This window comes from Halichoeres trimaculatus, unplaced genomic scaffold (assembly GCF_033239565.1).
Source record: "Halichoeres trimaculatus isolate MK-OKI-2021-1 unplaced genomic scaffold, fHalTri1.1 fHalTri1_scaffold_13, whole genome shotgun sequence".
NCBI lineage: Eukaryota > Metazoa > Chordata > Actinopteri > Labriformes > Labridae > Halichoeres > Halichoeres trimaculatus.
Genome location: NW_027437191.1, coordinates 30,623,759 through 30,646,905, shown reverse-complemented (window position 1 = coordinate 30,646,905; position 23,147 = coordinate 30,623,759). Strand labels below are relative to the sequence as shown.

The 23,147-nt window shown below is 38.9% G+C and overlaps 1 protein-coding gene across 1 annotated transcript in view; it reads left to right on the top strand.

Moving 5' to 3' along the window:
- syne2a (spectrin repeat containing, nuclear envelope 2a) overlaps window positions 1-23,147 on the top strand; it is a 129,392-nt gene that overhangs the window by 64,751 nt on the left and 41,494 nt on the right. The window contains exons 48-77 of the mRNA XM_074684749.1: window positions 1,635-1,835; window positions 1,920-2,179; window positions 2,256-2,406; window positions 2,612-2,755; window positions 2,847-2,981; window positions 4,318-4,500; window positions 4,590-4,727; window positions 4,822-5,007; window positions 5,089-5,211; window positions 6,741-6,923; window positions 7,317-7,397; window positions 7,643-7,744; window positions 8,262-8,333; window positions 9,123-9,542; window positions 11,162-11,265; window positions 11,358-11,505; window positions 11,651-11,734; window positions 11,829-11,984; window positions 12,106-12,306; window positions 12,716-12,808; window positions 14,574-14,759; window positions 15,010-15,180; window positions 15,315-15,446; window positions 18,039-18,238; window positions 18,322-18,454; window positions 19,902-20,084; window positions 20,524-20,673; window positions 22,025-22,201; window positions 22,305-22,460; window positions 22,541-22,690. Of these exons, the coding sequence (XP_074540850.1) occupies window positions 1,635-1,835; window positions 1,920-2,179; window positions 2,256-2,406; window positions 2,612-2,755; window positions 2,847-2,981; window positions 4,318-4,500; window positions 4,590-4,727; window positions 4,822-5,007; window positions 5,089-5,211; window positions 6,741-6,923; window positions 7,317-7,397; window positions 7,643-7,744; window positions 8,262-8,333; window positions 9,123-9,542; window positions 11,162-11,265; window positions 11,358-11,505; window positions 11,651-11,734; window positions 11,829-11,984; window positions 12,106-12,306; window positions 12,716-12,808; window positions 14,574-14,759; window positions 15,010-15,180; window positions 15,315-15,446; window positions 18,039-18,238; window positions 18,322-18,454; window positions 19,902-20,084; window positions 20,524-20,673; window positions 22,025-22,201; window positions 22,305-22,460; window positions 22,541-22,690 (4,803 nt within the window). The remainder of the gene's footprint in view (window positions 1-1,634; window positions 1,836-1,919; window positions 2,180-2,255; window positions 2,407-2,611; window positions 2,756-2,846; window positions 2,982-4,317; window positions 4,501-4,589; window positions 4,728-4,821; window positions 5,008-5,088; window positions 5,212-6,740; window positions 6,924-7,316; window positions 7,398-7,642; window positions 7,745-8,261; window positions 8,334-9,122; window positions 9,543-11,161; window positions 11,266-11,357; window positions 11,506-11,650; window positions 11,735-11,828; window positions 11,985-12,105; window positions 12,307-12,715; window positions 12,809-14,573; window positions 14,760-15,009; window positions 15,181-15,314; window positions 15,447-18,038; window positions 18,239-18,321; window positions 18,455-19,901; window positions 20,085-20,523; window positions 20,674-22,024; window positions 22,202-22,304; window positions 22,461-22,540; window positions 22,691-23,147) is intronic.

Genomic DNA, 23,147 nt, shown 5'->3' with positions numbered 1-23,147 from the left:
CCTTTACACTGCAAAAAATGAAATCTTATCAAGTGGTTTTTTCTTATTTTAAGTAAAAAAAATCTTTTTATACTTGATATGATCCACATTCAACTGACCAATCCAGAAAAATGTCTTGTTTCAAGTTATTTTAAGACAAAAATGAGGTCTGAATTGCTTGTAACAAGTAAAAAAATCTGCCAATGAAACAGGGAAAATTTTGAAAAAAGGTGAATGTGGCTCAAATCAAGTAAATTAATACATTTTTACTTAAAATAAAACCAAAATACTTGATAAGATTCCAGTTTTTGCAGTGTAGAGAGTTGGCCAATCAGAGAGAAGAGGGGTGTGTGGAGCAGGGAGCCTTAAAGAGACAGTAGCTAAAATGAAACATTTTGGACTGAGGCTGAAATAACAGTTTTCTTTAACACTGGTGTAGAAAAAAAGGGATTTTTTGTGAGCTGTAAATCCAGTGAAGCTCCTGCAAGGGGCACCAGAGAGACAGGATAAAGCCAGAAAGAAGAACAACAGCTCCTCTTTAAACATAATATGTCATATTATGAAGATTTGGCAGCACATTCTCAGGACACAACAGAACACAGACTATAATGTTAAATGTATTGAGGTATCATCATCAAAGCACTTGAATGTCATACTTGAGTAAAAGTAGAAATATCTTACCTGAAAGCTACTCCTGTAAAAGTGAACGTCAACCACTAAAAAAATCACTTGAGTAAAAGTCTTAAAGCAGCTTCAATGGAAAGTACTTAAGTACCAAACGTAAAAAGAAACAAAGCTACAAATAGTTGTTCCTCTCAAAAACGTTATAATTTATTCTCCCTCAACTCCCTTTTCCTCTTGCTCCCTTCTTTAGGGTTGACGTTGAGCTTTGGAACGCCAATATTTCATTGTTTTCCAGCAAACACAGTCAGCACTTTATCCTGTAGGATGAACCTTTCATCGTACAAAAAAGTGAAAATGTTTTTTAGATATGGGGACAGGTGTATCAGATGTTTTTGTCTTATTTTAAGTAGAAAATATTTTTTAGACTTAATATGAGCCACATTCACCTGACCAGTCCAGAAAAATGTCTCATTTCAAGTTATTTAACGACAAAATGAGGTCTGATTTGCTTGTAGAAAATTAAAAAAATAAATCTGCCAATGCAACAAGAGAAAAGTTACTTGTATTAAAACGATTTTTTTAGTTTCAAGAAAATTTTAGAGCAAATTTCTCTTGTTTCATTGGCAGATTTTTTTTACTTGTCACAGCAATTCAGACCTCATTTTGTCTTTAAACAACTTGAAACAAGACAAGACCACAAGGTCCCGATAATCGATATATAATGAGACCAAAGAGTAACAAAGGTAACAATGTAAATGTAGTTGAGTAAAGGAATCATTATTTCCTCTTTAATGTAGTGAAGTGAATGTGAAGTAAAGTGTACATCCTCCTGAAACCTACTTAAGTACAGCAGCAAAGTACTTTTACTGTGTTCCTTTGCTCCACTGTTTGGTATATCAGGGAAATTCATCCTGACATGGCTGTAAACTGAAGTGTCGTTCACACTTCTCTTTAATATTGATAGTTTAAAAGACTACACTCCGCATTTTGGTAGAAAACCTTACCATATGTCCTGTTTCTGCCCCGTAAAGCTTTTGATGGAAGATCTTCGCAGCCTCTCCAGTAAAATAGAGGAACTGAGAGCTGGGTGTCCCATGCAGGGCTGTGGGGTCGGAAAGGGTGGTGAGCTGGGCGCCCTCTGGAGGCGCTGGGTGTCATTACGGCGTGGTATTGGTCTCCTGATGGCTCACACTGAACAGAGAGGAGAAGAATGGAAGGACATCACGACCAGCGTGAGTTTAACAACATAAAAACATAAATAAGAAATAAAGAGTAAGTGATTCAGAAACACGGAGGACTGGTTTCTCCCTCCTCAGATGGAGCAGTGCTGCAGCTCCCTGGCCAGCCTCCAAGCCGAGGTCCCCGACTCCTCCACTGTGAGCTTCACAAAGGAGGAGCCTCAGGAGCTCCTGGCTCAGGCTGAGATGCACCAGGCAGGGCTGGAGCAGGAGCAGCAGGCCCTGGCCTCCCTGGAGCACCGACTGGAGCACGCTTTGAGCTTATCCACCTCCCAGGACCCTGCCAGCCCTGGACCTGTGGGGAAAACTCTGGTGAAGATCCAGGAGAATGTTCGGAGGTGGGGTTTATTAAATATGGAAAATGATTACTCATAAATGTCAGCAGAACTAAAAAAGATGTTTTTTGTTTCACAGCTTGAAGGAGAGAAACCTGCAGGTGGTGGCTGCTGCACAGGCGGAGGAGAAGGAGAGGCAGCAAGTCCAGGAGGAGATAGAGGAGGTGGAGCAACAAGTGGCAGATATTCTTACCACACTGGATACCTGTTCAAACTCTATCAAAAAACAGGTCAGACTTCAATAGTTACAATAAATGGCCTTTTATGTGTCAACTTTGGTCTAATTGGTCTGTATCAGCTCTCTCGTGTCTTATCTTTTAAAGGTACAGTGCGTAGAAATTGTCATTTTTAGCGATTTGTTGTGATTTCTCTGTATTTTTCTGATCAATCTTTCATTTTTTTAATTTTTGCACCTGTTTGTGACCAAACTGACAGGAGCTCAGAAAGGATTTGTCCTCCCAGAAGACCAAACTGAAGAGCATCATGGATGAAGTGCAGAGCCGCTACACTGAGGTGCCAGCTGACATCAACAGGAAGCTACAAGGAGTTCAGCTTTCTCTCAGAGGAGAGGAGGAGAAGGTGAGAAACAAGAATCAGTTTTTCTTTAACATCACGTCAGCTTTTTCTTAACTCATATCTGACATTTCTTTCTCCTGTGGTCACTCTACAGCTCATGGAGAAGAGCATCCCAGCAGTCAGGAAGCTGAACAGTCAGGTGGTGGAGTTGGGCTCTGGTCTGGAGAAAGTCAGAAAGTTACTGGAGCAGAAGAGTCCGACAGTTACTGAAGCTCAGAGTCTGCTGAAGGTACAATAGAGTGCTCAGATCGAGTCCTCCCGGGTTTTTTCTTTTTTTTGTATCACCACATTTCTTTTTTTGTGTTAAACCTTATCAGGGGTCTGCAACCTTTAATTTCACAGGAGCTGTTTAGTCTTAGCTCACCTGGATTAAGGTCATACCAGAGCTACAAATCTACTTAATCTTCACTTTTAAAACAAATAACGTGCATAGAATTCTATTAAAAGCTAAATTCTAGTAATAAAAAAAATCCTAAATCAGACTTTTTCAGATTTATAAACTTATACATGTTGTGTCTTAGTTTTTTTTGTCTTTAATAAATTTGCAATTTTTTTGTAAATAAAATGGAAATTAAAAAGAAGTCACAAAATAATTGAAATTTTCAGGTAATTTGGAGTTTAAAAAATTTCCAAAAAAAATAAAAAAATTTAAGCTTTTTGGAAACTTAATAATAGATAAAAAAAAATGAAAAAAAAAAAAAATTTTCTTGTAAATTTAGAAAATTTGAAAAGTTTAGAAATATGAAATCGAATTAATTTACAAAAAATTCAAAGAATTTTGAAAATTAAGAAAAATTTTGAAAAATAACAATTGAAGTTTAAAAAGTTGTTGTTAGCTTTAAAAAGCTAAAAAAAAAAAAAAGAATTCTCAAAAATATGCTAAAATTTGCCAACATTTTGAAGTTTAAAAAATTTGCCAAGACTTAAATATTTTGGGGAAATTTAGTACAAAATTTTAAAAATAATAATAAATTTGCAAAAAATGTTATACAGTTTTCAGATTCTGATTAAGTTTAACATGTAACAAATTTCAAAATATTCAAATCTTGAAAAACATATTTGAATTTGATTCCATTTGTATTGATTATAACGCAAAACTCATTCTCTGATGTTTGCCAATGTCTCGCCACATATCAAGCATCTATATTAAGCTGGCACGTTGTCAGTTAAATGAATCCATCCACACAGAATTAAAATCTGTCTTTTCTTCCAGATTAGTCTTTTTGTAGATGTAGTTATCTTCCCAGGGCTGTAAAACTTGAGGTTAGCCACAGGTGCATGGAAAGTTGGTGGGCTGTTGATGTTGTAGGAGGTGAAGTAGAGCGGTGGCAGGCTTTATTGACAGATGGGATGAAGATTTGGTTCAACTAAATGTTAACGCAGGATGTTATTTAGTGTCAGTGTCTTTAATCATCAATACCCTCTGTAGGAATTATATTAATTCATTGTTTTGATAATAAGAGCTGCAGGTTGCAGACTCTTGATCCATATTATCTGTATATAGCTGAGCCAAAAAGCTAAACTTTAGGTGAGGCTTCTCATCCTTCTCTCTCTGTGCCGTCCAGCGTATGTGGGATGAGTTGGACGCATGGCACAGCCGCCTCATGATCCTGGAGAGTGAGGTCCAGGATCTTGCCGAGGAGCATCCATACCAGGCTCACCTGTTCATGGACCAGCTCACCCAGCCGCTGCAGCTCTACCAAGACACGGCGCAGCTGGTCGAGCAGCGCACTGCCTTCCTCAGCAAGGTCAGGACCAACAAACGGGTCAGGTGGTGTCTTATTTAGGATGCAGCACACATCAATGCATTAATGGTAACCAAACTTTGATTCCTCAGATCCCCAGCTGTCTTCAGGAGTTTGAGGACATCGTGCACAGCGCCACCTGCTGGCTGGATGAGGCCAAGTCGTGGCTCGGTGCTCCCTGCTCTTTCACAACAGCCAGAAGTCTCCAGAATCACTCACACTCTCTGCAGGTTGGTGATGCTTTACCATGATTCGTTCTGAGTAAGAAAGAAAGGAAGTATCTGATGTTAGTTATGAGTATTATTTTTTAAACCCCTACTCTAGCTCGTCCTTGATGACTCAGAGAGGATCAGAAGTGCCCTGCAAGACTTCAGACCAGTCCTGGAGGAAGTCTCTGCTGTGTGTGACATGAAAACCCAGGAGGAGAAACTGAACCAGAACGACCAACAGGTCCACAAAATGCAAAGCAAGATCCTGGAGCCTCTGGAGCAACTTCTGCAGGCGGTTGAGGTCAGACTTTTTTTCTTTTTAAACAATGCAAGAATCTGCCGTCTGTCTGCAGGGAAAGGTTGATGATGGTTTTCCTCACAGGCCGTGGAGGAGACTGAAACAGAGCTGAAGACGATGGAGAAGAACGTGCAGAAGATCAGAGCTATACTGTCCTCCATGGATAACTCAGACATCACGCTGACGGAGCATCTGCAAAACCGACAGGTAACGTAAAAAGTGTTCAACTGCAAGTTTGATACAAAACTGGTCCAGAGCATGAAAATGGTGGCCTGATGTTGAAAGTGTGAAATATAATTGTGAGCGAGCACAGCATGAAATTAGCAGGTAGATGTTAACCTTGTGGTATACAGATTGGTCTCTATCCAGCTGTAACTGTCCAATCCGATCCAATTAACTTAATTTGTGTAGCACATTTTGAAATCAATCAAGTTTCCCAAATTTTTAAGATGGAGTTGTCTCATCACTGACATAAAGAGACAAGACCATTGGTTTTCTAAAGTAAGGGTTAAAACCTTTTTTTTACATTTTTTTTTTACAGTTTTTAAGACAAAATACACTCCCCAGAGAAATGTCGCACTGTGCAGCAAGAGTCTGTGTAGTAATAAATCGCGTTTTAAAGGTTTCTTTTTTTTCTTTTGAGAGTCTAATCTCTTCTTTATGGAAGCCTATTTCCACCAGCTAAAAAAATGAAAAAAAGTCAAATCTTTGAGGTAAATATTGAAACTATGAGATAAAAAATAGAAATTGAGAAATAAAAAGACAAAATTATGAGATTAAGTCAATATCAAGAGAAATAAGAGTAAAAATTTATAGATAAAAAAAATCTAAATTGTAAGATTAAAAAGTAAAGATTATGAGATCAAAATGCAAAATTATGATACAAAAATTTGAACATTATGAATTAAAAACTCATAATAATGAGATTAAAAAATGAAATTATGAGATAAAAGTTCATATTTATAAGATATAAAGTCACAATTATGAGATGAAGTAAAACTTATGTAGTGAAATTCAAAATTTTAATATAAAAATCAAAATTATAAGATTAAAATGTCAAATTTTGGAGATAAAAAATTAAATTATGATATAAAACTTCAAAATGATGAGATAAAGTCAAAATTATGTGGTAAAAAGTAAAAATTTTGAGAGAAAAAGTCAAAATATTGCAGTTTTAAATGATATATATTTTCTTTTTATTTCACCACAATTATCGATTTTTTTATCCCATCATTTTGACTTTTATCTTTATGTTATTGCTTTTTATCTCACTATTTTGATTTTTTCCATCATAATTATGAATTTAAAATCTTATTATTTTTACTTTTTTTTTTCTACCGGCCAAAAAGGGTCTCTGCTGTTCCTTAAAACACCTACACTAAAACAGCGGTTGTCAATCATCGTGAAACTTGATGTAAAACCTCTTTTTTTAACCTCTTTACTGTAAGAAAATGTTGAACACACTTGAACACAATGCAGCCTAATAATAGCTTAATGTTACAGCAGCATAGGGATGTGAGAAACATTTCTACCAGGTGTATTCATTTTTTAGAATTTGACCACAGGCCATCTGGAATGACAGGGGAGATGTAGTTTTTACCCATACTGCAGCCAGCCACCAGGGGGAGCAGTTTTTGTAGCGCACTCGCTCTGAGCAGAGATCAAAACTTTGCACAGTTCTATATTTAATCTACAAACTGTTAACATCCACAGCTCTGCTCCCCTCCAACCCTCAGGTGATCCTGGCCAACGTGCAGTCCATGCAGAGGACTCTGGAGGAGATGGAGAGATGCAAAGGAGACCTGCAGCTTCCAAAGGGGGCAGAGGAGAGTCTGCTGGTCTTCTCCAGAGCCAGACTCCTGCTGCAGCAGCTGAAGGAGCTGGAGCAGCTCACCAAGCAGCAGACGACACAGCTGGAGGTTCAGAGACTGTTACTGCGTACAAATAGATAAATGATTTCAACTGAATTCAGTTTTTTTACCCTTTAAATGTTCAAATCCAGGATTTAAAAAGGACATTTTTGACTTGTCATTTCAGGTCTGTTAAGATGATTTTTATTAATTTATTAAAATAAAACAGAAGATTGTTTAGATTTGTAGTTTTGTGTCGTTTTTTCTGGGATTAAAAGCAAAAGCATTACTTAATGTTATTTTTTTCTTCTGTATTTTTGTCCAATATTAAAGTTCTTTTTTCCTTATTTATGTTTCTTTAACACAGCAGCACAAAGACATGCTCTAAAGTTCCTCCTTTGTTATTTAACACATTGTTTAAATTCTTTTTTTCTCCATCTTCTTCTCCTTTGACTCGCGTAGGACAAGATTAAAGAGGAGGATCTCGCCATCACTAAAGTCTCAGACACTCCAGGCAGATCTGCACAAATAAGTCTGATGAAGGTAATTCATGATGATCACAGTGCGTGAAATGAAGCTAACACAGTAACACCAGTTTGATGTGTGGAGTGAGAATTTCAGATAACTCTAAATTAAACCAATTAATCACATCCTCTCTAATGAATCCAGAAAAGATCAGTTTTCACAACACAAAGTTGAAACTAAATAACAGGAGCTCATTACTTCTAAAATAATCAAGTCAATTTCCCAGTCTTACTTTAATCCTTCACCTTTATCACTGAAAGCAGGAAGTTTTTGAGGTGTCTAACTCAGAGGAAGAGGAGGATGAGGAGAACAAGAGTTGTCACTCTTCGTCGTCCTCTGACACACTAACCTCAAGTATTCCCGAGGTAAATCTAAAAACACGGTCACAGCTCAGGAGAGCATGTTTCTGGGCTTTTCTTTGTTTTGAGTTTCCTTCCACGGTTATTTAAACATAAATATTGAAAATAAGTTATTTCAAAACCGGACATGACCGTCTAAAAAATACGTCCTGTTTCTAAAATACATCCTCTGTGAGTGAAACTCAAACTTTCTGAGGCTTTGTTTCCCCTCTTTTCCTCCTCTGCTCATTTTCTAATTTACTAAATTAATTTCAACATTAATAGTTCTGCTGTTTATTTTATTTATTTTCCTTCCTTGCTGGGATTAATCCCTGCAGATTCTTGCATGTTTGAATGAAGGTGTCACACAGTCTGCGTCCTTAGAAATCTGTTCTCTTTCACTGTCAGAGGCAGCTGCTTGAAACATGTTCCCTCTTTCACACACACACACACACACACACACACCTGCATGCATGAACACACACAGATGAGAAAACAGAAATCTGTAATTTGAGTTCGTATCTTCATTTGTTTCATGTGTCAGGACCCAGAGGAGACATTCAACGCTTCAGATGTGAAGGAAAACGCTGAAACTGAGCCACTGACAGAAGCCGAGGTGATTATGTTTTAGTTTTAGTTTAAAGGATCAAGTTTGTCTCTGCTAAATTCTTCTTTTTTTAAGCCTGTTTTTATCATCAAAAATTTTTTAAATAATTTTTTACTAAGACATTAATATGGTACTTGAAATACTTTTGTAGTTAAAGTTAAAGATTTTGTTTCAACCATTTTTATAAGCTCTTTCAAAAAGGCATTGTTGTCCTACAGCTTTTATTTTCAGTTGTTTATGTGTTTAATTAATAGAAAAATTAGTGTTTTATTGTGAAAGGAAGAAAAGACATACGATTTTTCATCTTTTTGCTCCTTTTCATTCATGTTTATTATTTTTAGTTTTGTATTTAACATATTTCTTTATGTCCCTCTGACTGAATAAAATGAAGTCAAACTGAACCAAACTTTTAGAAACAAGAAATTAAATATTGAAAATAATTTAAAAAATAGATAAATGAAAAATGAAATAAAATATAAATAAAAAAAATAAATAAAAAATGAAATATAGATAAAATAAATAAAATAAAATATCAACTAAATGAAAATAATAAAAATAATAATAGTACAAACCTCATCTGTTTTGACTGTTAGCAAGCTCCAAAGCTGCTAAATAAATAAATAAATGAAAATGAAAAATAAAATGAAATAAAATAAAATATGAAAAAAATAGAAATAAAATAAAATATAGATAAAATGAATAAAATGAATAATAAAAATATATAAATTAAATAAAATATGAATTAAATAAAAATAATATTAAAAATCTCATCTGTTTTGACTTTTCGTTGCCCTGTAGGAACAGGAGAGTCTAACTGTTCGGATTTCTCCTGACGATGAAATGACCTCCAAAGCTGCTGAATCCGAGCTCTCATCCGTAAAGCCTGAGCTCAGTTCAGACCACTCTGCATCAGATAAAATTGACTCTGGATTTATTCAGATGGATTCCCACACTGTTGGGAGAACTCTTGATCCTGAAAATGTGGTGACACAGTCACTCGTCACTGCTGCTGAAGAGGAGGTGACAGCTGAAGCGACACTGGACCAACAAGCGTCACCTGAAGGTGAAACTCTGAGCGCAGACCGTCAGACAGAGCTCCCTCAGTCAGAAGCTGCAGTGGAAGACGTGATAGCTGAGAGTCCAGACACCACCAGAACCGCATCTGAGGAGACTAACAAAGGAGGGGCTGATCAGTCTGCAGATCTCTGTCAAGATGAGGTATGCCTCTGAGAGTTTGTTTTGCTATAAATGTCAGGAGATTAAAGCTCCTGTGAGGAGTTTTTGGCTGGTAGTGAAATCAACTGTAACTACAGCTAATATGTTGGTATGACCCTAAAAAGCAAACAGTATCACCCGTGAGAGCAGTGGTTATTCCTTAATAGTTTGTATACATGTGATAAAGGGGCTGTGAAGAGTTTGAAAGGACCAGACTGATTTACAGCACGTCTAAGTTTCAATGACAACACCACGTTGGCTGACGAAGTTTAGTAATGAGAAAAGAGATCTGTGTTTTTCGATTTCTGTGATTAATTTTGTAGTGATGGTGGACACTGGAGCCTAACTGTCAGACAGAAAAAGGACAGAAGAGCAGAAGAAAGATAAACAGGAAAGAGATGGAACACGAGCTAAAGGCTAAAAGAGCTAAACTGTTTGTGATAATGTTAATTCCAACCCACAGTCAGCAGTTATTCTGCAGTGATCTGTTCAAACTTGAGAGTCTATCAGTAAAATGAAGAGTGAGGTTATGTTAGTTCCACTACTGTACAAAGTGACAGTTAGCTTGTTGTAACATTAGCCTACAGATACGTCGGAGCACCCGGCTGCTAGTAGCGCTACATATAGCCGGTTACTGACGTACAGTAAAAATTGTAAAAAAGATAACTTAATCAAAGAAAATTAATTCCAAAACAAACACACGCCTGGTTAAAAGTCACATTATAACAACAGTGTGTGTGAGACTCCGGGCCAGAAGGTGGCGCTGCAGTCCCATTAACACAGATCCTCCTCGTTGCATCTTTGATGCTGCTTTAGAGTGCGTGTATGGGCTGGGTTGTATGTTCGACATTAAGAACAAGCCTTTTTTGTCAAAAACAGATCCTGGCTTTGTCAATGGGAGATGTAACTAGTTCATAAAAAGTCAATAGCAACTGATAATAGTGTTCTCTGTTACCGTAGTCGCCCTACTGGTTGCTACTGCAAAAACTGAAATGTTATCAAGTGTTTTTGTCTCCCTTTAAGTAAAAAAATGGTCTTACTACACTTAATATGAGCCTCATTAAACTTATCAGTTCAGAAAAATGTCTTGTTTCAAGTTGTTTAAGACAAATGAAAGCATGAATTGCTTGTAACAAGTAGAAAAAATCCACCAATGGAACAAGAGAAAAAATGCTAAAAAATTTGCTTGAAACTAGAATAATGTCTTAATACAAGTAACTTTCTTGTTCTATTGGCAGTTTTTTTTTACTTGTTCAAAGAAATTCAGATCATTTTTGTCTTTAAATTACTTGAAACAAGACATTTTTCTGGACTGGTCAGTTGAATATGGCTCATATTAAGTCTAAAAAGACATTTTTTACTGAAAATAAGACAAAAACACTTGATAAGATTTCAGTTTCTTGCAGTGTACGCTAACTGGTTTTTGTAAACAAGTGGTTGTGAATTGGTCAGCCTAAGTAGTTACACAGATAAGACTGAGTAGGCCTAGGACACAGGGTCTCAGGTTCCCACAGAACTGCCCAATCAGAAGACAGTGGCCACACGCAGGCCGTAAAGAGACAGTAGGTGTCGAATGGTGGCTTAGTCAGTGCTGAAATCACTCTTCTCCTTGTAATTTCCAGAATTATCTGAAAGTGTCAAAGGAGCAAAATGAAGTCAGCTCCATTCAGAGTCCGATCGTCGAGGAGTTCCAACAACCCAAGGATCCGTCTGAAACACCAATCAGGTGAGACTCAAACCAAAGTTTCATTATATTTAATGGCATGCACATCACATTCCTTAAACTCAGTTATTCAATGTTCAATCTTTGATCTCTAGCTTGGCTGGACAGGAAGAAGACGACACCGAGCAGCTGAGCTGGACTCGACTTTACGACCAGATCTCTCAGAAACTAACCACTCTGAAAAAAGTGCAGGAGGAGCGTCGGGCCCTGAGCAGCTCAGAGGATGGAGTGAGTCATGAAAAGGTAAATACAGGAAGATAATCAGATCTTTGGATGGATGAGTAAGTGAGGGATGGATGCTGAGCACTGGAGCAGAAATGATGCATGTGATGATAAATTTCTTTTATAAAAATAACTCAACTAAAAAGATGCGTCTTCTTTGTCTCAGAGTCCAGTCAGAGGGATGTCTTCAGGATCTGCATCTGCTGTCCTCCATCGCACAAGAGAGTCCATCAGTGTTTTGGGAAAAATTGTAGGTTCAGATTTTACTGTCTGCATGCATTGACCAATACAAAGAGCTGTAATTTCAAGTTTAGATGAAGCAGATCTCTAACTGCATCCCCCAGGTGAGCTCTCCAGAAAATTCAGGTCCAGGGAAGAACGAGGAGTTATATGAGGCTGCGCGGAAGGTCCTCCTCAGTCTAGACGCTATGATCGATCTTCTGTTGACTCCTGATTCCTCTGGTGAAGATGAGAATCATCTCAGGCTGATACAACATGAGGTGACTGACCTTAAAGCCACAAAGAACTCATAGACCGATTAAAAAAACCACCATCCTTACATCCCTCAAACTGCAGGGTGTTAGCGCTCCTCTTGAATTTTCTTTTTGTCTTCTTTTCCAGTGCCTGTCAACTGAGTTGTCGACTGAGTCTGACCTGTTGAGTAAAGTGGAGTCAGACAGTAAACCGGTGTTTTCCAGTGAGGCACCAGATGCTCTCCTCTGTCTCACCTCTCTTCAGGATGGCCTTCACACGGTCCAGCTGCTCCTCAACTCATCCAAAAACCAGCTCGTTGAACACCTGGGAACCCCGCACCCACACCAGGTTTGGAAAACAAAGACACATAAGAGATATGATTCTACTTCTGTGATCATAAACATTTTCCTAAGTTCATTTTTAATTTAAAGTTAATAACAGTTCAGTCATTTGGAGACAGCATACCTTCAATAGTATTTTAGTAAACGTGTGTTGCCTCACATCAAGGTTGGAAAGAAGAGAGGGTAGAGCACATTTTAAGATTTTTGTTAAGGTCTCTGAAACTCATGTACCAAATATGATACTTCGAGCAACATAGGGTTAACAATGAGCTTTCCTGCTGCCCACTCTTTAAGCATGTTCTGTTGATATTTATGGATGTTAGCTTAAGTGTTTCATTGAAAGATTTTTGAAGTTCAGTGTCCTAATGTTTTTCCCACTGCTATAAAAGACACATCTGTTGCTTTTTGTCTCATAGGAGCTTCCCCCGAAGCAGATATCTATCCTGGATGAACTTGAAGTTGGTAAAAGCGACATATTCCCCAGCGTAGAAGACGCTCCCTGTGTGGAGGTAATAACAATGCTTTTTTGTTTGTGCACATCTGTGCATGTAAATGTAGATTGATAGATAGTCTTGGTTAAAGGTAGGGTCTGCAGGATTTTTGGTTATTTGTTAGTAAACACAACATTCAAACTGGGCTCCTTGGCTCAGTGCCAGCAGCAGCACACACCCACAGACTCCAACCATGACTACATGAACACACTCACTTGCCCAGCAACCACATGTAGCATCGGGTTTCTACGTGGGAGAGACTCAAGAGCCATGCACCTGACTTGGCATGTTAGCTCAAGCTAATCACGGGTATCTGACACATACTGGTTAGCATAAAGCTAACTTGTGACACTCCTTGTCCTGTGCTGCTCTCCAAGTTCCCAAAAGGGAGTGAAAGTTGAGTCAAGCTTTATCTCTTTGGTTGTTTTTCATTCCCCGTGCTACGTCCAGCATAGTAACCACTCGGGGTAGCTTCTTCCACAGGCTAATCAGTGTGATTGGCTGACCACACTAACTCTCTGTCCAGAAACGTCTCGATACAACCAAAACACATAGACTGTATAAAACGTGGACATAGCCTCCACGATGTCACCTGTCTGTTTTTGAAACCATGAAATGAAGCTAATTCGCGGACACAGCCACATTTAATATGATGCCTAGAGGGCGCCCGGCGGTCACGGGACCTGAGTTGTGTCTCTGATTGGAAAATCAAATGATCCTAATAATTTCTGAACTGCATAGTTTAAAAAAACGAACTCACCGAACAGTGCCGATAGAGAAATCAGCGTCTTAGACCCAAGCTATTTTTGAACCAGGCTGTTCAAAAACGCACAACACTGTAAATGTCTTTTTTATGGCTGGGTGTGTACATGACTCCTTGTCTTTCTGCAGCCAGTCTCAAGTGGATTCTCAATGAACAGCGACTTTTAGCACTTCTGCATAGGCTCCATTTTTACTGACCAGATGATGCCCCTTGCCAAAACATCAAAAGAAAACAAACAGGCGAAGGAGAGGGTTCAAGGCAGACACTGACACTGACACTGACACACATGTATAGGGACCCAGATGTGGCAACTGAACAGGATTATTCCTGTAAAATTTCACATTCTATTTTTAAGAAAAATCCTGCAGACTCTACCTTTAAAGATTATTTGATTAAATTTCAGAATGATATAACACTGCAGAAAAGGTTTTCTTGGCATAGCTTTGTTCTTTTATTGGTACAAGAAATTCAAGAAAGTGTTTTATTTTTAGCTTGCTTTCAATTTTATATTCTTTTTTGCATATTTTAAATTGAAGCTTCCCATGTTTTATTGTATTTTTAGGTTGTTTAAAAAAAAAATGCTAAAAAACGCTAAAATGTTGGAAAAATATCAGGTACATTTTAATACATGAGGATTGTAAAGTGATTACTCTTTTTCAGCTTAGAAAGAATATTAAAAAAAAAAAAGAAATTCAAGAAAGATGGACTTTTGAAAACTAGTAGGGAAGGAATTAAAGGAAATTTTGCTAAACTATGACAGAATCAGTTTCTGAAATCAAGAAAGAAAATCTTAGCACAGAAGAGAATCAAGCAACAAAAGGAGCGGGGAAACAAAGTTTGGAGAGTCGGTGTCAAAAACCAGAAATGTGGTAACAAGAAAAGAAAAGTCAAAACAACCAACAACTTTACTTTTAACAGAAATGTAAAAATCACCACTTCTTATTCAGAGGCTGAAACTGAAGCAGCAACACGATGAAAGTTTTTCTCATGTTTCCTTAAACCTTGTCTCTTCCTCTTCAGCTGTGTGTGCTGGGCAAACATCTGAGGGAGGAACCAGGGGGAAAAGTCAGGCTGCAGCAGGCTTCCCAGTCCTTGCTTCAGGGGACGACTCGCCTCTTGGAGCTGGGTGAAGAATGCATCACTGAGAGGCAGATGAACCAAGTCCAGAACCGCAGCCAACTTCAAGCTGCTCTCTGCAGACATAAGGTATCTCTCTGAGCTTACAGCGAGAGCTTCAGCTCCTGATTTATGCTCGGGACTATCCCAGGAGAGTGGAGGCCTGGTGATGATCCTCAAAGAGGAGCTGAGTGTTGTAACAAGCTCACGGTGTAATGGCTCAACTTTTGCAGGACTTCTTAAGTTCTTTTTAAAGGAATGTAAATGTATTTTGGCCTCGTATGTTTGTGAGCTTTACTTTACCTCCTGTCTTCATGGGTCTGGTCTCTTCTTGATCCAGAAGCTCCTGCAGGTCCTCTCGTCTCAGCTGGCCTTTGTGCAGCTTTTGTTCCAGCGTGAGCCAGCAGCGCTCGAGCGTCAGGAGGATGAGCGTGTCCAGCTGGAAGCCAGAGTCAAAGCTCTGCAGCAACAGGCCCTGGATCACCAAGTGGCTGCTCAAAGGAGGATCCAGGTTTGTTGTGCACACTCGCTGAGGGCTGTTTCAGCTCAGACATGAACAGGAGAAGGAATCTGGTATCAAGAGCTTGTGCTGACAAATCAAACGTTGTTTACCTTAATGTGGGTTTGTGGCTGTGCGTGCTGCAGGAGTGGACGCAGTGGGAGGAGAAGTGCAGTCGGCTTGGCAGGCTGTTGGATGATGTTGAGGCCTTCATCAGCAGCGAGGAGCCAGAGGGAGACGATGAGGAGTTGGTGCAGGATCGACTCGGTCTCTGCCAGGTAAATCCTCCCACTCTGTGCACAACAAGCACTTTCTTCAACGTTTGTTGTCATTGTTTTGTCATATTTTAATTTCTATTATTTCACATCTTCTTTCTTCTCCACTTTGCTTTACAATATTCACAATTATTTCAGAGTTTTAAGACACCTTCATCCATGTTAAAGGAATTTAAGACTCTCCTTTAACTTTCTTTTCAGCTGTATTCAATGAAATAATGGGTAACTGTTGCATATTGTAACTGTTTTATTTTCAAGATGTGTATTATAATTTTTCTACTAAAGTTTTTTGTTTGATGTCACTACATTTACACAGTTTGCTTCTTAAGGTTTTATGTTCACATAGTTTGTTTCTGAAGTTTGAGGTTTAATTTTTCCTCTGCGCAGAGGCAAGGTCATTCGACTGATAAAGAAAACAACAGCCTGGTTCAATAGCAGATGGTTACATAGAAGACCATCTCTATGTCTGGGGCATCGTTTTTTTCAGCCCCTAAGATAAGTGTGACAGATCCCATATATGTGTGCTCTTTCTGCCAGAGGCCTGGGGAGGTAATCAACGATTATTACATGTGACCAAAAAATGGTTAAACTGAGACCAACAGAATATTCAGGCTTCGTTCAGGGGTTACCTGTATAAAGAACCTGGGGTCAACCTAACAGATATAAATTCAGCTAGTTTCAACAACATTCACAGAACTCAATTAGAATATCACCACAAAAAGTAACATGGAAAATGCCAAGAAGTAGCTGCAGAAAGCAATATTACTACAGAAACAATACAATTGAATGTTATTTTAAGTATCCTACACCAGGGTTTTAAACCAGTGGCGGCTGCTGGTCAGTCAAGGAGGGGAAGCTCATTTTTTTCCGGCCTACATCATAAATTTGTTTATTTATTTAAACCTAAATTCTACCCTAAACTTGGTAAACTCGCTGGGGATCGATAAAGCCTCCGGATCAGTCCACAACAGCTGAATGTTCAACTCGGGAGATGCTCCGGCGGAGGGTTATACTTCAAGATCTCTGACTGGCTCATTTCACTATCAATCAAAAAGGGATTCAGCCTCAGACAGATCATCCAATCATCATGCAGAAGCCCAGCGTCCAGGCCAGCCCACTGCCTCATAGACCCCCAGAGATGCTGAGCGTCCAATGGGCGGGACAAAGCCCAGCGTTTATCCAATTACCGTCCAGTTTCCACAGTGGAACAACCCACTCTACGCTTCCCCGCTGAAGTCAGAAGATGCTCAGCGTCCGACTGTGTTAAAGCGCTGAGATGCTGCAGGGATGAACGAGAAGGAGGTGGAGCCAGTTACCTGTGATAGGAGCTGATTCTGAACAAAAGATGAAGGAATTCTAGCTCAGATTTTATCAATGAAATGTGAACACAGCAGAACATATCAACACTTTTTTGGGGACATTTTAGGGGAAGCTGAGCTTCCCTTGCAGTCTTAGAGCAATCGCCACTGGATTAAACCTTTTAGCCTGTGACCTGAGACTGGTAACCCCCCACTGTATGACGACACTAAAAGGTCAACCAGAAAACAGACAAAAACAAACAAAAAGGCCTAAGAAACTTAATTTAGTTTACAAATTGAACAACCTGCGAGCACGTTGTCTTCTAGATTGATCTACTGCTTCTGATGTACCTTCTTCCTGGTTTAGTCACCTCCGGGTTTCTGTGGCAAAACAGATCAAACATTTTCATTTGCGCAGTTTAATATCAAGTTTTACCTCTATTTTTTTTTTCATTTTTTTACAGAAATAGATTAAATGAGTAACTCTAAAAAGGTTTTGATTGTGAAGGGAATTTTGTGACTCCCCTATTAGTGTTTCACGACCACCAGGGGGCTCCCAACCCAACTTTGGGAACCACTGTCCCAGACTGAACTTTCTATTGTAGCAGGTTCATTTGGTCAACTCAGTACACTGCAAAAACTGAAATTTTATCAAGTATTTTGTCTTACTTGGAGTAAAAAAAGTCTGATTATACTCAATATGAGACAGTTTCAAATGATCAGTCCAGAAAAATGTCTTGTTTGCTCAAAAAACTGCTTGAAATGTGAATAATGTCTCAAAACAAGTAACTTTTTAATCAATGGGATTAAAACAATGAGTGTAAGATAATTTAATAAAAGTGGTAATGTAGATTACTTACTGAACATTTTTAAAAAAAGAAAAAAAAAAGAAAAGGGTATAAAGTTTTGGTGGACAGGATGTTCATGCCCTGCTCTTTTAATCCTGCGTTCTTTTCCTCCCGTCACAGGAGCTGCCGGTCTGTTTAGAGACTTTTATTACTGAAAAACTCTGCTTCTTCCTTTTGTTGTTTTCATGTTGTTGTTCATTTTTCAGAGGGCAGGGGTCAGATTTGATGTTTTTATCCAAAGAAAAAAAAGAGGAAAGACCTGTTGCCATAGCAGAGGAGTTATTTAGAGAGCATGATTCAGTGATGTTTTTTTATTTCAGGGTTTTTTTTTCTACCTGTGGTTCATACGCCCAGCTTCCTACAGCCTCGTCATCCTTAACCATCAAATATTTCCTGTACATCATGAATGTATCCTGATATACACACTGACCATCAATCTTTTCTCCCAGCAAACCCTGCTCCAGCTGGATGAGAGCCGGGCCGCTTTGGGTCTGCTGCTGGATCAGAAGAAGAAGCTGCAGACGGAGCCGGCGCTCGCTGCCACGGTCGGTCACAGAGGAGGCGCCCTGGAGCTGCGGTGGCAGAGCGCCTACAGGTGGACGAAGCAGGAGATTCAACGCTGCAGGGACATCCAGGACAGCCAGACCAGGTGGGACCCAAAGGGGTACACAAACAAAGGTTAAATCTTACTGAAGAGTTTCAGTTGAGCTTCCTGTTCCTGTCATCCTTCAGGTTCCACGCTGACTTTTCCACGTTCAGCGACTGGCTGATCGGTGCCAACAAACGCCTGAAGAGTTGGTTGAACCTGGCTGACACGTCCGACCTGAACACGGAGAGTGTCGACGGCAAGCTAATCGAGCTGCTGGTGAGACTTCTGATTTCTTCAGTTTGTTAAAAAATCATTTATCTAACGGGCAGATTGGCATTTATCAATCTGAATGTGGGTGTCAGGTACGCTCAAATCCCAGACCAGGTCTGAGTTTGTGTACACAAGTTTCATGTCCGTGCAGTGCAGCGAGGGAAATCTGTCAGTGGAGGAGAATTAATCAATCATATGAGCGCAAAACATTTTCATAAATAAAAACTGATGTTCATAGATTATTATTTAGGCCTGGACCACACAAATTTGGATATATTCCTAAACGCACATTTTTCTGTCCGGCGATTTCACCCACATAAACAGAGATTTTTTAAAACAGATAAAAAAAAGTGAAGAAATAAAGCAATTTTTTCAAGGAAGCTGTATCAATTACAGGATTCACTGTGAAGATTATTATTTCACTCCTCATAATATTATCACATAATCGTGAACTGTGTGTGAAAAAGTGACAATTTATTCACAAAAGATGTTCATTTACATGAGATCACAACCTATGTGCTTGTCTTGTGGTACGAATAATCATAAAACTCTGGTCTACCCGTGCGTAATTGCGCATGATCAACACACTTCAGCTCCGCTCCCTCCTCAGTCTGTGACGGGTTCAGGCTGCAGCTTCTTTCGGAGTTCAAACACATTTTTGAAAGACAACTTTCCATGTTTCTGGACAAGAAACAATTAATAATCTTGTGGCTTATAATAGTCGGACATCACGGATGAATTGATCAAGGTATAAACGAAGGATGTGTAAAGTAAATGTTTAAAACTCTGCCACATCCATGCTGCTGAATCACTGCAGTGGTTTCCCTGCAGACCTTTTTTTTCTGGCTTGCTGTAACGCCACTTTTCCAGCTTAGTGAAGCCAGGTAACAAAAATTATATATATATTTTTCTTTCGAGAGTCTAATCTCTTTTTGACTCTACCTCCTGACATATTTTACAATCCCCCAAAAAATACACGAGAACGTCAGCTGTCAGTCATCGTTAAACATGACCTAAAACCTTGTTTTTAACTTCTTATAACTAATGAAAACAAAACTTTTCAGTAAAAGAGGACTTGACTACAAGGCAGCCAAATAATATCTTTGAATCACCACAACAACCGGACGTGAGAAACATTTCTACCAGGTATGTTCGTTTTTTAAAGTTTGACCACAGCCCATCTGGAATGACTGGGGAGATGGATTTTTTGACCTATACTGAGCCAGCCACCAGGGGGAGCAGTTTTTGTGGTGACCTCACTTCAAGCTGAGCAACATGACTCCCTTTTTTTTTTACAGTCTATGATCTAGCCAGCTTAACCTTAAATATTTAGAGGCGTGTCATGTAAATTACGATTGTTTTAGTTTCGTTTCGTTTCAATTCCCACGCAATACTCATAAATGAGGTCCATCAAGTTTCCTGACCCTGGTTCTTCTGACCCTTAACCCTTCAGGACTTCTTCAAGGAAGTTGAATCCAAGTCAGCGCAGAAAGCATCCGTGTCCCAGGACGCCTCCCACCTCCTCCACCTGAGGGAGGCCGACTGTCCCGGACTGAGAGCTCAGCTCAGCCAGCTGGACGTCAGCTGGAGCCAGCTGACCTCTGACCTTTCCAAGACTCAAGACGTCCTGCAGCAGGTACGACATTTACGAGGAGTTTTTACCCTCTGATGAAGAGTTTCAGACGTGCTGTTTGCAGTTCCAGCTCCTTTTTCAAAAATAATGATGCGATAAAAAGTCTCCTCCGCCTCCTGAACGGGAGTGTGAGTCAGCTCTCAGTGATTGAAGACAGGAAATTTGGGAGGTGAAGGACTCTTTTAATTTTCCCCACCATTTATCACCAGTGAGTGGAACCAAATAACACACATTTTATTAATTAAAACAGCCCTGCATGGTTGCTCCTGCAGGAGGTTCATTTTTATGTCTCACACTTTGGCAATCACAGAGAAAAGACGACGATCAATCAGAGACAGATTAATTCAGACTGACGTTGATAGAGCTGCTGCTTCCTGTTTGGAGAAATGAAATTTAAAAAAGCAGAGATGTGTTATTGAGCTGATTTTCTTGTGTCTGTCAGTGTCTGCTGGAAGCGTGGCCTCCCCTGAAGCTGCTGTGTGACCTGGACGACTGGCTGCAGAAACAGGAAGCTGAACTGAACCAGGAGACAGAAGCTGTCCTCAAGGCTGGAGACGCTGCTGAGATCAGGGAAATCCTGCAGCACTACCAGGTAACCACATCTCTGCTGGACCCCTATGGAGTCAGAACACTGACAGTAACATCAATCATACTCAGGTCAATCATACTTTAAAGTCAGTTTACTCATGTGTATCAAGAGATCAGTTTATCAAGAGATTCCAGTTCCATACATTCATCATGTCATACATCTAGATGTAGGTTTTATATGGTTATGTTATTGTTATGTACATTAGGAGTTAATGTATCATAACAATATGAAAACCTTGAGCTAGTTTGTCATGCTAGCGGTGAGCATACATTGATATAACTTGGGTTTCCAGCAGAATTTAAATTTTCATCACATAAAACACAAACATATGTATATTTATCTATCACAAGAGATTTCTTTTGAATCTATTTAACGTGTCATATATCTCCCACACCATACTGCAGTGGTGGAGGAGAAGGCTGGAAGGAGCTGTAATGTCATCTGTGAAAGGACACTATTGTACGTGACATGTCGAGTGCAGAATTAGGCTACAATTAAAACATCAACATAAACATGAACAACACAACAACAACGCAAATGAACAGTTTTGGATGTTTACAACAAGCATTCAGTGGTATCACATCATTCTACACAGACTGGATAAAATCTTTTTTTTTTTTTTTTTTTAATTTATTGGTTTTTATTTCTTTATCCAGTTATCATTTTTATCTTTTATTTATTTATTTTAGTTTATTTATTAATTTAGTTATCATTTTTGTTTATTTATATTTTTATTTGTTTAGTTATCATTTTTATATTTATTTTTTATTTATTTTCTATTATTCAATCAGTCATGATTTTCATTTTTATTTATTTAGTTATCATTTTTATCTTTTATATATTCATCATTTTTATTCATTTTTGTAATTTATCATTTTTATTTATTTATTTGTTTTTTTAATCTATTTGTTTGTATTTATTGAGTGATCATTTTTATTATTTATTTATTTATTTTTGTTTTTTATTTGTTTCGTTATTTTTATTATTTATTTACATTTATTTATAATTTTTTATTGTGGGATTTATTAATTTTTTTTTATTATTTATTTGTTTATTTTTATTATTCAAAGGTAACCACTCATCCTGTGATTTTAGCAGAATACGTCATGCTGGCCTGTGCATAATATCATCATTAAATGGTTCATAAAAAAAACTAAGACACCACTCTAGGTTTAAAGAGCTCAAAACCAGGAGAGCAAATGGTAAATTTGTCTTTATTTAAGATCTTTTTCTAGAGAACGTCTGAACATATTTACTAGCTAGGTTAAGCTATCTTTATAATGTTGGCTTAATGTTACTCATAAATATATTTTACACTAATGTGATCTCTTGTGTTTTCTGGATACTTCCTCAGGTGTTAAAGGCCGGTATGGTCAACGGACAGCTCCTTCTTGACTTCCTGTGTCAGTCTGGGCCTCAGCTGACCGGAGCAGACGTTCAGGCCTTCAGCTCTGACCGAACAACGTTTGCAGAAAACCTGGGCGCCCTCAGACTGAAGTGGCTGCATGTTCAGAGAGACCTGGAGAGCCAGGTGTGTTGGGTCACAGAAGGAGTCAGTCTGAGAAGATCTGACGTTTTAACGTGACTGGAGTTTCTGTGCCCACATGAATCAGTGCCTGTCTCTCCACCTTCAGATCTGTGAGGCTGAGCAGACACTTCAAACCTGTGCAGACAGAGAGAGGCGGCTGCAGCGTCTTCATGGCTGCGTAAGGCGACACGAGGAGGATCTTAAGCGCTGGAAACAACCGACGGGTCAAGCTGTGGCGCGTAGGGCTCTGCTGGAGTCTGAGGTACAGCGACAGGAAATGATCATTCTGGACGTCTGTCTCTCAGGGCTCCTCTGATGTTAAAACCTCTGCTTTTCTTCCAGGCCGCTGTGGGCAGAGTTAAAGAGGCGGCTGCGGCTCTGCAGAAGCTGAAGGTGACAGGAGTGGGTGTTGAAAAGGGAAAGGCTTGTGATGTTTCCTTCTCCAGAGAGACAGGAAGAGTCTGTGGGGCCTGTGAGGATCTGAGCCAACAGGTAAAATACAAGTTTAATGAGAGGTTTAAACGTCATTTCTTAAAAATAAAATCTGTGTTGTCAGAAAAGCTCAAGCAACAAACTGTCCCAAGATATTTGAAAGTTTCTACATTTTCAACAAGCTGACCACTGAGCAGAACTAGCTCCTTTGTTTTAGACACATTGATTTAAAGTTAGCTCTCACGACACCAAGCTTCCAGGGCCTTAGTATGGGAAAGACAGGAGGCCTCACCAGAAGGATCAGATTTCTGTATCAGGCCAACCAAGGCCATGTCATCTGCATATTTAATCAATTTAAAGTTTTCATCATGGAGTGCGAACTCATTAGTAAAAAGAGAAAAGAGCAGAGTTGAGAGGACATCTTTAAGTAGAAATAACTGGGAAAAGTAGCTTATTTATGTGATTTTTTATTTTGATAAGATCATATGAAAATAATCAAGTGCAGTTATGTAGATTA